General features: G+C 34.7%; 2 protein-coding genes across 2 annotated transcripts; both read left to right on the top strand.

Moving 5' to 3' along the window:
- Positions 1–2,552: 2,552 nt before the first annotated feature.
- LOC136818298 (glutathione S-transferase A2-like) lies at positions 2,553–13,014 on the top strand. Its single transcript, XM_067074680.1, has 8 exons — positions 2,553–2,798; positions 3,334–3,551; positions 6,585–6,698; positions 8,574–8,714; positions 9,598–9,739; positions 10,303–10,520; positions 11,636–11,749; positions 12,669–13,014. Exons 1-8 carry the CDS (start codon positions 2,663–2,665, stop codon positions 12,810–12,812), a joined length of 1,227 nt encoding a protein of 408 aa, XP_066930781.1. The 5' UTR covers positions 2,553–2,662; the 3' UTR covers positions 12,813–13,014.
- Positions 13,015–14,344: 1,330 nt separating this feature from the next.
- On the top strand, positions 14,345–16,086 carry LOC136818276 (S-crystallin 4-like). The gene is made up of 4 exons (XM_067074660.1): positions 14,345–14,549; positions 14,779–14,996; positions 15,122–15,235; positions 15,820–16,086. The coding sequence occupies exons 1-4, from the start codon at positions 14,414–14,416 to the stop codon at positions 15,961–15,963; spliced, it is 612 nt and encodes a 203-aa protein (XP_066930761.1). The 5' UTR covers positions 14,345–14,413; the 3' UTR covers positions 15,964–16,086.
- Positions 16,087–16,518: the final 432 nt, after the last annotated feature.

The raw sequence follows: 16,518 nt of genomic DNA, 5'->3' as shown, positions 1-16,518 counted from the left end.
CTAATGGCCCCCAAAACGGAGGTTTGAAATTTTAGCGATTTCTCGAGATATCTTTAAGATATGAATACAAAATTTTGACCATAGTTTTGAAATACGATTTAGAGGGTTTTGGGCATAAATTTATTTGATAAAAGTTTTACAGTATACCCCTGGTTGTCAAAATGCAGGTTTGGGGCCCCAAAAACGGAGGTGTAGTTAAAATCAAGTTATTAAGCCCAGTGGTAATAGGGGGAAAAACTATAAACATATTTGTGTTTTCCCTTAAATTTACGACCCGATGGATGTAAAATTTATGATTTTTATGAAATATTTCAAGATTTTCAATATTGCAAAGTCCAAACTGAAAATTTAGAAATTTTCAAAATGACAATTTTGATTTAACAACGTCTTAATCAAGTTTTTGAAAACAAATCTCTTTTGAAAATAGTTCCATTCATGTATGGAATAAGCTGTGAAAATTTTAGAAAAAAAGCTTAACTGATACTGAAAATATTTAAGCTTTAAAGATATTTTCTCCTATATTTTGCAAAAAGATGACAGAATTTGCCGTCTTTGCTGATTCAGCAAAAAATTTTATATATAATGTTAATTTTTTTGTTATGAATTATTAACTCAAGGTGATAGGAATAGAAATCCAAGATTTTTTGCTTTTTCTCATATTTAGAATTTTCGGTTTTGTCAATGCTGATTCTAGGGCTCCAAAATACTGGTTGACCTTCAAGATGCTATATCTTTTACCCCAGCCTCTAAAGTCACAGATGTATTTGCATTTTCTGAACGGCATTAGGTGTAGAAAGTTTCCTATACCCCGTTTTCATAACTTATTTTCAATATCCAAGGAGCTAGAGTGAGTTATATGCAATTTTTATCCAATTTTGGTGTTAAAATATTTCCTTTAGACGCAAATATGTTAATTTGAATCCGTCTCAAACCAGCAAAAACATGCTTATTTTTAATTATAACCATCATTCTTTCAAAATAAACAAAAATCGTTTAATTCTGATAAATCTACAACTCAGAATCTTCATTCGAATGAAAACCTCCGTTTTGGGGGCCATATACTGTATGGCACTTTTTAGCCTGCTAAAAAAAACTAATAAGTCAAAGGAAAAGTGTTTCAAGCCAATTCAAAAAGTATTTGTCCCCTATAAGCCATTTTTTCATGTGAAAATTCTCAATTTTACGCCTTGTTTGCGAAAGTAAATGTCGTGAATTTCGCGAATTTTCGTCCTCGCGAAAGTTTGTACGCCTAAAGTTTGTGCCAATTTCTTTTGGACACTTTGGCGTGTTTTTCGGACAAATATGACGGTCTCGGGTAAAAATAATAGAGTCCAAATTTAATGAAAATTTTAGCTTGAGACAATAGACCTGTTATATATGTATTTTTGGAAAGCTCTCAAAAAATTAAGATTAGAAATACATGTTTTTTATAAGCATTGCACTAATAAGCATATCTAGGCTCAGATATGGGGAAAAATTAAGCATATCGCAAGGCAAGCATTGCTTGAGCCTACAAAAAATATTTTTTTTCTGATTTTGGATTTTTTTGGTTGGAATTTCACGGATTTTCATAATTTCCTTAAATTTATGCTTTAGATTTTAAGCATACCCTCAGGCATTTTTCAGCCTTATTAAGCTTTCGGCCTAAGCATCTCTGAGCCTGTTTTCGGGTTTTTGTATGCTTATAAAAAAAACATGTATATTGCGAGTAAAGGTGATTTCTGTACCTAACATTGGAGATATTGGGCTTCAAAAAGTGGACAAAATAGCTGTTTCTGGCTGAAAAACACTGTTTCTGTAGGGTCAATATCTTGAGTTAGGTACTGAAATCACCTTCTCTTGTGTGCTTAATTGTAGGGGTAGGCATTTTGCAATTTTATCAATCTTCTACGAAGTGCCAAAATTGACCAAAAACCTTCATTTTCCTCGGGGTAGCAAAATCAGGTCAATAGCACTTAATTATGACCCCCCCCCCCATTTTGTTGATTGTTGTCCCCCTATAATTAAGCACACATATACGAGCTTTCCAGAAATATACAAAGGTCTTTTCTCAAGCTAAAGTTTTCATTAAATTTTGAGCCTATTAGTTTTGCCTGAGACGGGTGAGACCGGCATATTTGTCCGAAAAGAAATTGGCACCCATGTTATTTTGATTTCCCTACCCCTAACTTTACAAAAATGTATAACAAGTGCTTTGACTAAAAAAGCCGAACGACCTAGAAAATCGAACAAACTTCCCCTGCTAATGGCTGGATGCTTTGAAAGTTTAAGCATACGCGATCCTGACCAAGGAGCAGACACTTGCTTATAAAAAAACACGTAATTAAAAATCATTTTTCAGTTTGACAATTTCCCCTACAGTGAATTAATTTTATACCATAGCATGAATCGGTGCAGAGAAAAATGTTGTAAACGATACTTTTAAGATATGAATGGAAAATAGTCATTGTTACTTATGTAAATATAGTCCTATTGAATTATAAGTAGCAACGTTTCTTGTATTTGAAATGAAACTTAATACTTCTGCTTTAAAATTTATATCACTCATCTGAAAGTGTGATTGTGAGCACATCAAAGATCCTTGAGCACATAATACAAAGATTTCGGTTCTTTCGACTTTTTCATTTTTAGTCAATACAAAAATTATTCACAAAATTCGATAATGGTGAAGTACACATTGAACTACTTTGATACAGCTGGTCGTGCAGAAGCAATCAGGTTGATGTTTCATGCCGCTGGAGTTGACTTCAATGATAACAGAATGTCCAGAGAGGAATGGCTAGAAAATAAAACAGATGGTATGTTCACTCTATTCACTATCTTTTAGTCATATCTTGTGATTGACTTGGCATGTGACAGAGAGCCAGTATTTGAGAAGAAATTATATTACAATCAGCCCATTACATTCTTATGTGTCAATTTTAATTACCTTTTATGTTAAACTATTTTTTGTTCGTTCTGTTTCTTATAATAAATGCTCAATAATAATCAAAAGCTGTTTGATGGCTTTGATGGTGATGACTAAAGATTTATAGTCACTAAGGATTAAAGAAAAATATAGTTGTCATTCCTGTGGAATAAAGCACCCAGCAAATGATGACGCCATCAACCGAAACAAACACTCTTAAGGGTACATGACGAGCCTTATTTTCATTGTTTTCAAGGAGCTGTTTTTCTACCTCTGTACACTTCTCTGCTTAGCCTACCCCTTCAACTTTGAACCTGCTTGTATGACATCTCATTTTATTTCTTCCAGAGTACACACGCTTATCTTCTATGTTTTTGTAAGATAATGTCAGCCTTCATTAAAGATTGGTTTGTTTCAAATTCTAGCTCGAAGATTTCCACTCCATCAAATGCCAACTTTGGAAGTTGATGATAACGTTATCTGTCAATCAAGTGCTATCGGTCGATTTGTTGCTAGGGAACTTGGCTTCTATGGAAACAATTCTCTGGAACAGGCTGTGATCGATGAAGTTTGTGAAACATTGCATGATTTGGGTTTGGAACTGATCAAAATTATATTTGCCGGATACGACGATGAAACAAAGGTAGCTACTGAACTCTTATTTTGTGAATTAATAAAATGAATTTAGACTACCCTTGATAAATTCAAGATAGCTTTGTACAGCACCAGACCCCGAGAATGTAGGTAAAATTTAAATCAGATCTGAAAAATGCAGACGAGTCCTGGAAAACCCGAGTTATGAAAAAACCAAGCTTTGACGTCATAACTCAGTTTTTTAAGGTACTCCCTAATTTTCCGAGTTAATTTTAACTCGGTCATTTTAGGTACATCTCGAATTTTCGAGTTACATAACTTGGTTTTTTAAGGTGCATCTTAATTTTTCGAATGGAAAACCCGCGAAATTTTCTGTTTGCATCCATTCGCGAAAATTAATACCCGCGAAATGCAATTTTTTTTACCTCGCGAAAATAAATCTCCGCGAAAATTTCTCGCCTTAAGGTAATAACAATATACTTCCAGGCTTACAACTTTCGAACTTGGTGATTTTTGGCTTCGAAGGACATAAACGCTAGCTCAGGAGAGGACTCGAGGATTGTTTACATCAGAGGAAACTCCGTTCTATTTGATTGTTAAAAAAATTCTATGACACAGCATTCGAAAAGTAGAATGATTGAGCTTTCCAAATATATGTAGCACTTGGGGTATTCAACCTCATTCTATGCGTATTATCAGCTTTTTGATGCTTACTGAGAGGTAGTTTGATTCGCAAACCTCTATAGATATATCTCCTATATAGGTTTACTTAATAGTGTACGGCTTGCCTTCCCGCTATGGTGGCTCTTATGGTGGCCGATTTTATCTTTTTTGGCGAGTTACTACGGAAAGGGACGAGTTTTATATGGCGAGTCAGAAAATAATAAAAAAATATGTTCTGTCTTCACTTTGACTTTATATAACAGTAAGAGAGTCTGTATTAAAAATGTTATGAAAAAGTGTAAAACAGTTTAATGAAAAAGCCTAGTTATTTGAGTTCTATAAACATCAGCTTTCTGACTTCAATATTACATTTTACAGGAAGTCAGAGAAAAGATCAAAACAAAGAATCCTTTAAAGGCCTGTTTCCATCGATCGCGCGAACGTGCACGCTAGGCCAAAATTCTTAAAGTAGATTTGGCCGCACACTCCGCGCGATCAACGTTTGATTTCCATCAAAAACATGCACAATCTGTATGTTTACATTTTTTTGTTTACTCAGCAGTTTTTCTCTTTCTTGATTGGTTAAAAATTATCAATTGAGATGTGCGCTCCTGTACGCTCAAAAAAGTTGAAAATTTTCAGCGTAGAAAAGAGCACAAAAGCGTACAAGAGCGTACACTTTTGTGTACAAGAAAATTTAATTCGTGACGTCAATAGGCTATTTTAGGAAATTTTGCCCTAGCGTGCACGCTCGCGCGATCGATGGAAACAGGCCTTAAAACGAAAGCACTCTGTTCTAAAAAAATAACTTAATAAATGAAAAAATCCTCTTGCATCCCTATAATAGTATTGAATAAGGTTTTTTTCCTCTTGTTGAGGAAAAGAAACTAAAAAAAAAATTGAAAGAAGAAACCATTCTAAAATGGGTTTTGAGATCAGAGAAAGTTTGTACCTTAAAACCATTAAAAATGAAAAAATATTATACAAAATTTATTAAGTTTCCTTCCAATTTATAGATGTATCACCAAGACATCTAAGAACTATCAACTGAAATCATATCCTCTAATATTTGAGCCTGACTGAGTCTGTCGGGTCTGCGAAAATCCAAAACAAAAACTCAATCTCTCCAAAGTTCTCAAAACCGACAAAAATATGAGAAATATTCCATCACAGCTGCACGGTTTATGCTTTGCGGAATGATATACCAACAAGGCCAAACTAGAGGTATAAACTCTTGTCCAGAGTCAGTTTTCAATGGCTAAAACTTGAGAAAAAAACTTGCAAAAAAATTGACTTTTTAAACTCCTTTTAAAGTAGCTTTGAAAACAAGAAATCTTCCAGAAAACCAAAGAATCTTGCTCTGTAACAAAGAACAAAGTAAATTTGACATGCCTGTTGCTTTATTGTAGGCTCCAAAGCGACAATACTTGTTGAAACTTGAAAGAATTTCAAGATCTTGTAACCAAAACATCAGCCAAAATCAAAACAAACAAAAAATCTTAATTTGAATCATTATTTCATGCCACTGAGACACAACTTTCCCTTAATGCATTCCATAGATACAACTGAACATAAATTTGCACATACAAAGCTGTTAACTCTAAATTATAACTTCCAAAAACCAAAATAAACTCCAAAAAAGAGAAATTCTCTACTTCGCTTCGGCAGCCATGTTGAATTCAAAATGTGAACAATCAAGCGAGCCTGTATCAAACTAACACGTGCATTTTTAATATCGGTATCAATAATGACAATATTTGTTATTAGTTTGTTACAGGCTATCAAAAATCTAAACCGTAACGGGGAGAGTTCCTTCACAAATTCATCATCATAAGGACTCGCCAGCTAAAATAGCTTTTTCGCCGAAATTCGGCGAAAAGCGGCATATTCTGGGAAAGAGGATCTACCGAGTATTAAGCAGCCTCTATAAGAAACTTTTTTCGCTAGAGGATGAGCAGAAGCCTAACTGAGAGGGGGAACTCGCATCAGCCAACACCAGGGTATTCACCGGCGTCAATCAGTAACGTAAATAAAGCCTGGAATATACGGGGACGAGGTATTTCCCTAAAGAAAGTGACGCTGTGCAGGTCTATGACAGTATGTTTGACCAACTTGGTTGTGTAAAAAAATTAACTCGGAAAATTAAGGTGCACCTGAAAAAACCGAGTTATGACGTCATAACTCGGGTTTTCAAGGCCTTGATGTAGATTTACATATAAAAAAACATTGAACGTTTTCAACAAAATTTTGATAGATAAGCTAATTTTTTTGGCCCTTGAATTTGACTCCCATTTTCGTTTTAACCCGGTGTGAAAAGGTAATAAAAACTTTTGAATTGAATTCTAATCTTAAGTTTCGCGGATGAGCTCAACCGTAAAATTTTAATCCCATTAAAAGAGCTGGTATTGTTCCTTTCTAGAAAACAAAATTGGAAGAATTTTACGCTTCAGAAAAATACAAGTTATTGATGGGATTCATTTCAAAAACCTTGAAGCGACACAACGATGGAAAAGCTTTTATCGCAGGAGAAAAGGTATTATTGGGAAATTCAAAATCGCATGCCTTCTAATGTGACGAAGCGAAATTCGAGGGCTAAGAAAACTTGCGCGCGGGAAATGAACGTTTAAGATTCTGGCCGCAACTACCCTGTCAGCAGGGCCCTATTCCGAGAGATTTCAGGAGATTTGAGGACATTAAAAATCTATCTTTACATTTTGGAGATGATGTTATTACCTTATTGGAACTAATTTTCGCGGGTTTTAATTTTAGCGTTTTTCGCGGTTTTTCGTCGAAATCACGAAAATTTGATCCCGCGAAAAATTTTGAGAGTCGAAAACCGCGAAAATTAATTCCCGCGAAATACAATTTTTTCCAATTTTATCGAAAAATTTGAAAAATCCCTAGGAAAATGAAAGAAATTTGTCCAAAAAAAGGCAAAACCGCGAAAATTAAAACCCGCAAAAATTCCAGAATGGAAAAAACCGCGAAAATTAATACCCGCGAAATGCAATTTTTCGGATATTTTTTTTCGACCGCGAAAATTAGTTCCAATAAGGTAATCTCGGGATTTCACTGGTCAAGTCTGTCTTGATTGGGCTGACCCTACAATTTTTTGCTACCTATTTCCGAATCGAGCGTGTGACCCAATAATTCTTTGAGCATGCTAGGAATGTACTCTAAAAATATTCATGATGAAATTGGCAAAAAAATTAACCATCGTCGAATATAGTTTGCTTACTACTCGTCAATTTTAATTCACAAGCTTTGTCACATTGAATTGACACGAATATGGAGCAAGATCAGTCTGACAGAGGGAAAGAAAAACAAATTTTTGCTTATTCAACACGAAATCGAACACAAATTAACATAGGAAAGCCGGCCTGGTATAAAACATGTGTCTGATATGAAACAAAACTGAAATCTTAAATGATTTTTGTTGGACCTACCGGGAGGTCCTTTAATTTGACCGTTGTCCGTTCGTCTGTTACAAGCTTTTCTCGGGATTGGCTCATTAGTTTTTTTTAGTTTTTTGCACAATGATACAAAATGGCAATGCCTGAAAAGTGACGGAGCCCGATTTTTGAAAAAAATTTTTGGGAGGCAAATTTGGGCCAAAAACTACCTAAAAATAAGGTTTTTTGGACTTTGTGCAAAATTGCTTCATTAGTTTTTCTTGATTTTTGGCAGAAAGATAGAGTGCAAGGTACCCTAAAATGTGGCTGAAGTAATTTTTCTCGGAAAATTTTTTTTTGTCCTCAAATACGGATTTTTGCAAATTTGGGCCAAAAACTACCTAAAAATAAGGTTTTTTGGACTTGGTGCAAAATTGCTTCATTAGTTTTCCCTGATTTTTGGCAGAAAGATGGAGTGCAAGGCACCCTAAAATGTGGCTGAAGTAATTTTTCTCGGAAAATTTTTTTTCGTCGTAAAATACGAATTTTCTTTTTTGGGGGAAATTCTGTTTTACCATTTTCCTGTTAGCAGCTTTTCTCGGGATCGGCTTATTATTTTTTTTACATTTTTTGCACAATGATACAAAAAAGCAATGCTTAAAAAGTGACGGAGCCCGATTTTGAAAAAAAAATTGGGGGTAAATTTGGGCCAAAAACTACTTAAAAATAAGGTTTTTTGGACTTGGTGCAAAATTTTTGACAGTAAGATAGAGTGCAAGGTACCTTAAAATGTGGCTGAAGTAATTTTTCTCGGAAAATTTTTTTTCGTCATAAAATTTTCAAAAAAAGACGACCAATTTACACAATGATAAAAGAAAATAAATCAGACATTTTTGCATTGTTCTAAGACTTATTGTGTTTGCTCAATACCAATAGTAAAATGTAGAACACCTACTTTTATCTGATTTTGATCAACAGGTAGGTCCATTCAGCATGTTGCTTGTTTTCTTTTAAAGCTTTCCCTGGCTGATTTCAATCTGGTTGGAATCTTGATTTTCATTGAATTAGATTTGAAGGATTTTCCAGAAATCTCAGCACTTCGTGAACGAGTACTTGGCGTTGAAAAGATCAAAAAATACATGGACACACAGAAAAAGTGATTCACTATTTGACACTATTAGTATCATCTTTTATTAATTTCATTTTTAGAAAATTTTTAATCGCACGTAATTTTCATTTCCAATTAATTTATCTCTAGACTTTTTGAATTATAAAGGTATATTCATTTGTCAGCAAGTAAATTGTCCGAATTTGATATGGTTTCATTATAATATTACTTTATAATATTTTGACTTTTTACCGCCTTTTTATTCCGTTCACTTCCATTTGTAAATTATAATAAGTACAGATAAGTACACTTTCAGGACCTCTTGTATTTAGTTAAATGAAACTTATGCTAAATTCGGTTCATTATACTATTTTATATCAATTGTAAGTAATGAATATTGCGAGAGGGACAAAAAAATCAAAATGCAAAAATAAACATTACTTAAGGATATATCAGATTTCATTTTGTCCAAAGTCATCTCAAGAACTTTCTTATTTTATGTTAACAAAAAACAATAGTGGACTTAGCTAAACTATTACATAACAACCTGATTTTGATGTATCCACAAAATAAAATGCAACGTATGTAAGGGCTTTTTCCAAAAGTGTTTGATAGAGGAAAATCACAGATCCTTTAAATACGTTGGTTGAAATACCTCAACGAGGCAAGAGATGGGAGGAAAAAATTTAAATGTTAAAGATTCATACATAAAGCGCTAGCTAATTTATTCAATATTCGGAAATTTATAAAATTAACTACTTGGTACAAGGGTTAGTGTGAGTGAAGTATTATACATTCACCAGGCCCGGTGGAAGCGGGGAGACTGGGGAGACTTCAGCCTCCTCACTTTTATGGTTGTTCCGCTGGAGATGTTCACTGAAATTTGTGTATTTTGTTTTTATTTTGCATTTTAGTGAAAACAAAAATAAATCCAGAATTTCAAAATGGTGAAGTATACTTTGAACCACTTCAATAAAAACTTCAATGCTATCAGCTTAATATTTCATGCTGCTGGAGTTGAATTCAATGACAATTATATGACCCGAGAGCAGTGGCTGGAAAACAAATCGAATGGTATGTATATTTTTGCCCGGGGAGGGGGTGCACTCAAGGTAAACGACCGTACGTGCGGCCCTTAAGGGTCCCTTTTCCAAGCTTCCCAAAGTGCACTCTAAAGGTTTAAAATTTGGAAAATCTGACGATATTGCCAAAAAATTGGTCAAATTTTTTCGAGAAAATGCATCTTAAGGGTCAATTTTTCGCCCAAATTTACTCAAATCTAGCTAAATTTTCTCTGCACTGTAAAGGTCCGATTTCAAAGGCCTAATTTTGGGCCGCACGTCATCATTTTTTGAATCGAGCTCCCCCCAGATTTTTTTCTGTTGTGTTCTTTTCATTCTGTCATTGCTAAAATGTTTTGACACCCGTTACGATCACGATTACGCAAGAATAGCGAAAAATAGTCCTATCAAGCAATCACTGTATAAACAGAGTTACGCTATCACGCAGTGAAAGAGAAGCCCCACACAGCATCGAGCTAGCCGCTCTGTGGCTTCAAGTCTGTCTTAAGTCTGAAAAGTAGCAACAGACTGTATTATGGGATTGATTTGTTTCAATACTTTTACTTGTTTTTTCAGCTCAAAGATTTCCACTCCACCAATTGCCGACTTTAGTGGTGGATGATAACGTCATCTGTCAATCAAAAGCTATTTGTCGATTTCTTGCTAGAGAGCTTGGTTTCTATGGCAACAGTTCTTTGGAACAAGCTGTAATAGATGAAGTTTGTGAAACATTACACGAATTAGGAGTGGAACTAATGAAAATTGCTTTAGCTGGACACGATGCTGAAACCAAGGTATTGGAGCTTCTTCACAAAGGGGAACTCAAGGCATCGGGTAAAATGACGTGGCGGCGTGAAAATCATAGCTAGTTCTCTGAATAAATTGAAATAAAATTGGCTTCCACACCGGGGGGGGGGGGGGGGGGGGGTACTAGGGCAAGATGGGTTACGGGGATGCTCCGCTGGTCAGGGTACCTTTTTTAACCTCCACGAGTCCCAGGTAGGGTCGCAAAAACACCAAAATATAAAAATCAGTCCCTCGTAAGGTGCCTATTTTTGGAAAATTTGGGGGAAAAGTAGAAAATTTGAGAAAATTAGAAAATTTTGGAATTTCAGTCCCATTCAGGGTCACTTTTTTCGCAAATTCCGAGTCCCACGTAGGGTCCATTTTTCGAACCCCAGCGGAGCACCCCCGTCGGTCGACAAGGGTAGTACCCCCCCCCCCCCGGGTTCCACACGTTCTGTCGTAATAGTTCATTCTCAAACTTGCTCAAATCCAAGTCCATAAATGTTGCGAAAAAAGAACTTTTTCGAGTAATCGCACGATGGGTTATTTTTTCTTATTTGGCACCCCCTCAAAGAGAGCAATTAATCGTTAATTGCATCCTGTAGAGAGCAATTAATCGTTAATCACACTCTTCGATGCTGCGCCAATGTTTACAAAAATGATTTTAATGTTTTTTCTTACACTTTTTTTGCATCGAACGTTTTAATTGCATTCGAAATTCATTTTTTGAGAACGAAAATCAATAAACAACAATAAAAGAAAGACACAGAGAGAAGAGAAAAATATAAAACTCTCAGTGTAATTTCTGTAATTTACTTTCCTAACTGGGAAAAAGTAGTGAAAGCCATTGTGCGATTAGCTCGTAATCACATAATAACTCGTGATTTTTTTGTTTCGAATTTTCGTCGTCCTTTCGGACTCGGAAAATTAATAACAAAAAAATCACTCGTGCAATTATATTCGAATTGCACTCGTTATCATGTGATTACATATAATATACTAATCACATGTTTTGACTGCATTGATGCAATTTTGCAACCCGTGTATTGAGACGCCTGGGATAATCTAAATACCTTTGAGATGTGGATATCATGGACTTTATTCTATTGCTTTTTCCTTCTAGAAAACAAAATTGGAAGAATTTTACGCTTCAGAAAAATACAAGTTATTGATGGGATTCATTTCAAAAACCTTGAAGCGACACAACGATGGAAAAGCTTTTATCGCAGGAGAAAAGGTAAATTATAAAATTTAGCGGTTAAAAGGATATAGAATGTATGTATTTAATGTCACCTTTGCGCGGGGGTTCTGCTGAGACCTGTTTAAAGTTTTTGTAGGTCAAAGTTTGACATGACAGGCACAACTATTGACGAAAAACATAGGGAAATTGACGAATTTTGAAATTGTTTTTTAACGAAAAATGACCCATGCTCAAACACATGAAGAAATATGGGTCTTTTAAGATTTTAAAATTTTAAGAGACCTTTAGTCTAGTTTACAAGATGCTAAAGTCGAGCCAGTACGCTTAGCACACTGGAAAGTTGTTTGATTAAAAATATTTCCATCTAGTTTGTGATACAGGGGTGTCGGTGGCATGCTATGAAATATATTCTTTGCTGGTCTAGCATGATAGCCCCCCCCCCCAGCGGTTTGCGTGAATGCGTGAATGGGCATTTTCGGTTGCGTGAGTGCGTGAAAATTGAAAAAAAAATGCGTGAATGCGTGAATTGAAAAAACTTGCGTGAACGTGAAAATCCACTTTATGATTGCGTGAATGCGTGAATCTGGGCTATTTCGTGCGTGAATATGTGAATTTTCACTTTTTTCCACCGGTTGTATGCAGTGTTCCTGATTTTCCAATGTTTCCCCGATTTTTACTGAAAATTTTCTGATTGGGTTATTGCGTGAAAATCGAGGAAAATTTGCGTGAATGCGTGAATTACGAAAAGGATTGCGTGATTGCGTGAATTGAGAGTCCGCTGGGGGGCCTCGTGATATGACGCCATTTTAGGGAGATTTATGTTTTCTGCAAATGACATGGTACAGGCGAGTAAAATATTGAGTTTTATTCCCTCTGTTGAAGGGTTCCCCCTTGATGAAAAGAACTTTCGAACGTTTTTCTTCATCTTATTGATGAACTCTGTATTCTTTTTAAGCTTTCGTTGGCTGATTTCAATCTTGTTGGAATGTTATGTTTCATTGAATTAGATTTGAAAGAGTTTCCAGAAATCTCAGCTCTTCGTGAACGAGTACTTAGCGTTGAAAAGATCAAAAAATTCATGGAAACACAAAAGGAATAATTTATTTTAATAATGTTTTGTAAGTATATAAAACAATATTCTCGCCGGAACCGTTGGTTGGACCTTGGCTTTCCAACGGTTCTGGTGGCTAGTCAGAAGACGACATGAAAGCGACTGTATTCGCTTCATTTTAACAATATTTTGTATAATTTTGTATAGGTTTTTATATTTTTTTAGATAAATTTATGAAATTTTTGCAGAACATCAACTTTTAAAATTGCATTCCGAAAAATTAAAAGTTAAAATTTCGCGATTGCCAGTTTCTGGAAATTTTCGCGTGTATTTAATTTCGCGAAATTTGGCCTAAAAATCGCGAAATTAAGTACCCGCGAAATATAATACCTATAAGGTAAGTAATACTCCCAGCATATTTTTATAGAGGTTTGTAGAAGGGGTTTTCACCTTTTCTATCCATACAAGCATGTCTTCCCTTCACAATGGGATTTCACATTTTGTTCTCTTCAAAAAATGTTAGTGGGAATTCGGCAGGTGGAAACTCTGACAATAAGATATCCCTTTCTTCTCTTTTTTCTTGAAATTTTAAAAGAAATTTCATTTCTCATTTGAAACAAGAAATTGTGATTTTAAACCTGAAACTTTAGATTTTTGTTTTACAATCATTTTCACATCATGGTATGAAATCTTAGTTTCTGAGTGCTTCGGTTCGTTTCAAAGTTTTTTTTGACCTATAAAAACAGTTTTATGTTTATGTTATGAAAATTCTGTTGGCTGACATACTTTCAAAAAAGCGTTGTATATAAAGAGTATAGTATTAAAGATTATCAATCAATATCTTCTGTTATTAAAATCTTTAATTCTCTTCTTTGTCGGATGTCAGAAACAGCCAACTACCATTTAATTGAAGTAACACTCGATGAGTGGGTGGTTTGAACTAGTATAGTCTAGAATGTTTGAACTACACGTTTTTTATAAGAGCATCCAATATTTCAGATGTTCTTAACTTTTTGAGTTTTAAGCCTAAAAATGTTCTTAACATGTTCTTATATTCACAATTTTGTAAGTATTTTTGCATATTTTCCTAAGAAATTAGGTGTTTTAGGGGTTGGAAAGCCTTAAAATGTTCTAAATATTTTGGCCATCGAAGCTTTATGTTCTTATAGTTTGTTCTTATAAAAAAGTAATTCATGGTCTAGATCATTCTAGAATGTTCTCCTTCTAGAACAAATTGTTTTATAATTGTTTATGTTTTTTTCTTTATAAGCATTGTGTTTATAAGCATATCTAGGATCATATATGGCGAAAATTTAAGCATGTGCTAAACATCACCTTGAACCTTCATTTTTAGAACTTGTTTGTTTTTAGCTCTAAAATTTTGCTTAAGATATAAGCATCCCTTAAAGCATTTTTCAGCTTTGTAAATCTCTCGATCTAAGCATTTCCGAGCCAACTTTTGGATTTTTGTATGCTTATAAAAAAACATGTAGTGGTTATTAATTGTTTGTAATACGATATGTTGCTGAAGTAATCTAATTCGTTCTTGTATAAATAGACGTGTTAGAGAAAGGGGAGGCATCTCATTTCAGTTCGAACTTTCTACTTACGTGGTCTAGTGAAGAGAAAAATACTGAGCAGATTTCAAAATGGTCAAGTACACATTGAACTACTTTGATACAGCTGGACGTGCTGAATCAATCAGGCTGATGTTTCATGCCGCTGGAGTTGAATTCAATGATAATAGAATATCTGGAGAGGAGTGGGCCAAAAATAAAACAGATGGTATGTTCTTATTTTTTATGTCTTTTTATTATTCTGCTTTGCAGTTACACACCATGTCTCGTTGGTCAGGTACGTCAGGCCCCAGGCCAGACATTCTGGCTATTTGTAAGTCTAGTTGTTCTAAGTTATTCGGATCTACTTTAGCAATTTATCGTAAGAAATAAGTTCATTTTCATTGTTTGGTTCACACCTTTAATCTTTGACTTCAAGTTGTTTATTTTCCTTTTAGGCAAAAGATTTCCACTTCACCAAATGCCAACTTTGGAAGTTGATGATAACGTCATCTGTCAATCAAGTGCTATTGCTCGATTCGTTGCTAGGGAACTTGGCTTCTATGGCAACAATTCTCTGGAACAAGCTGTGATCGATCAAGTTTGTGAGACGTTCAGTGATATTGGAGCAGAGTTGATCAAAATTATATTTGGAGGGAATGACGAGGAAGCAAAGGTACCAGAAATTTTCCTTATTTTTAAATCTATTGCAAAACGCTCAGCCAACTCTCAAAAACATTTTTTCACAGCTTGTAATTTGTCAACTTGAAATATATAGCTTTTATTGCTCATTCTTTTCAGAAAACAAAATTGCAAGAATTTTACGCCTCAGACAAATACAAGTTGTTGATGGGATTCATTTCAAAAACCTTGAAACAACACAACGAGGGAAAAGCTTTTATTGCAGGAGAAAAGGTAAAAATGCGTTCTTTTTAAACGATTTTATATTGCTTCTTTTAGCAATTATTTCTCTTGATGCCCATAAATATTGCAAAACCTGTTTCGCATCCCGGTGTCGCAGACCCACTGGGACCCCAGCCCCACTGGAAAATTTGGCAACAATTTCGTCCCTGTTGGGAAAATACCCTGGAATTTCAGCCCCACTGGGAAAATAGCTTTGATTTCATCCCCATTCGAAATTCAATGTTTAGAAATTGTACACCAAAACCATCCCCACTGGATTTTTTAATCTTTGGAACAATAGAGTTTCAATAGGAATTTATCCCCATTGAGGAAAAAAGTTCCAATGGGGCTGTGAGACACGGGTGTTGTTTCAAAGAAAATATAAAAGATGTCAAAGTACTGTTTTTTTCCTTCATCAATTCTTTGCATCCTAAAACTGTTTAAGTGTTCTTTCCCCTTTAAAACTTACGTACTGCTCCCCGTGACCCCATACGTATTCATGCCAACCTTAGCTGCGACAGCTCTTGAACAAAAACGATAAAGTTGACTTTTTTTACAAGTCTTTATTTGAGTTTGATTTTCTGTCTCTGTTTTAGATTTCCATAGCTGATTTCGTCTTGGTTGGACTTTTATGTATGATCGAATTAGATTTGAAGGAGTTTCCAGAAATCTCAGCACTTCGTGAACGAGTATTAAGCATTGAAAATATCAAAAAATACATGGACACACAGAAAAAATAATTTATTATTTGACACTATTTGTATAATATTTTTTGAATATAAATTTAAATAGGGAATTTTCAGTTTTTTAGGGTGATGTATGTAATAAGTTAAGGCATGAAATATGTTAAAATCTATAACAAATTAATGTTATCGGAATTTAAAACTCTTATCTGTAGAGGTATTGCGCTGTCCATTCGTGCCTCAAACATTTTTAACATTTTTAATACTCCCTTTAAGATGACAGATATTTCTATAATCGGCTGTCACTTTTGAAAGAAATGTTTGCACTTCTCCTGGTTACTCATCAAAACTAATTCATCTGCTCGATAAATATTAACAGACCTGCATGAGCCCCGCCAACTGGAAAATTTTGCCAAAATTTCGTCCCTGTGCAAAAATTACCCAACGATTTCAGTCCCACTGGGAAATTGACTGCTTTGTAATACATCTAACTGTCAATGTCACCTCCACTCAACATGTGGAATGTTTTTCGAGAATTTGATTTTTCAAAATTAGAAATTCAGAAAATCAGAGATAACACATTATCTTTCTTTAAGGAATATTTCAGCCAAC

This window comes from Clytia hemisphaerica, unplaced genomic scaffold, assembly GCF_902728285.1.
Source record: "Clytia hemisphaerica strain Z4C2 unplaced genomic scaffold, Clytia hemisphaerica genome assembly, whole genome shotgun sequence".
In the NCBI taxonomy this organism is placed as follows: Eukaryota; Metazoa; Cnidaria; class Hydrozoa; order Leptothecata; family Clytiidae; genus Clytia; species Clytia hemisphaerica.
Note: the sequence above shows the minus strand (reverse complement) of the source record. Positions and strands in the feature narration are given on the sequence as shown.

What these genes read in the sequence shown, in the direction of transcription:
- LOC136818298 (XM_067074680.1), top strand. Translation starts at nt 2,663, where the DNA reads ATGGTGAAGTACACATTGAACTACTTTGATACAGCTGGTCGTGCAGAA. An exon ending in GCTGGAAAACAAATCGAATG is followed by an intron (nt 9,740 to 10,302) that starts GTATGTATATTT and finishes TTGTTTTTTCAG; the next exon opens with CTCAAAGATTTCCACTCCAC. An exon ending in GACACGATGCTGAAACCAAG is followed by an intron (nt 10,521 to 11,635) that starts GTATTGGAGCTT and finishes TTTTCCTTCTAG; the next exon opens with AAAACAAAATTGGAAGAATT.
- LOC136818276 (XM_067074660.1), top strand. Translation starts at nt 14,414, where the DNA reads ATGGTCAAGTACACATTGAACTACTTTGATACAGCTGGACGTGCTGAA. An exon ending in GGAATGACGAGGAAGCAAAG is followed by an intron (nt 14,997 to 15,121) that starts GTACCAGAAATT and finishes CATTCTTTTCAG; the next exon opens with AAAACAAAATTGCAAGAATT. An exon ending in CTTTTATTGCAGGAGAAAAG is followed by an intron (nt 15,236 to 15,819) that starts GTAAAAATGCGT and finishes TCTCTGTTTTAG; the next exon opens with ATTTCCATAGCTGATTTCGT.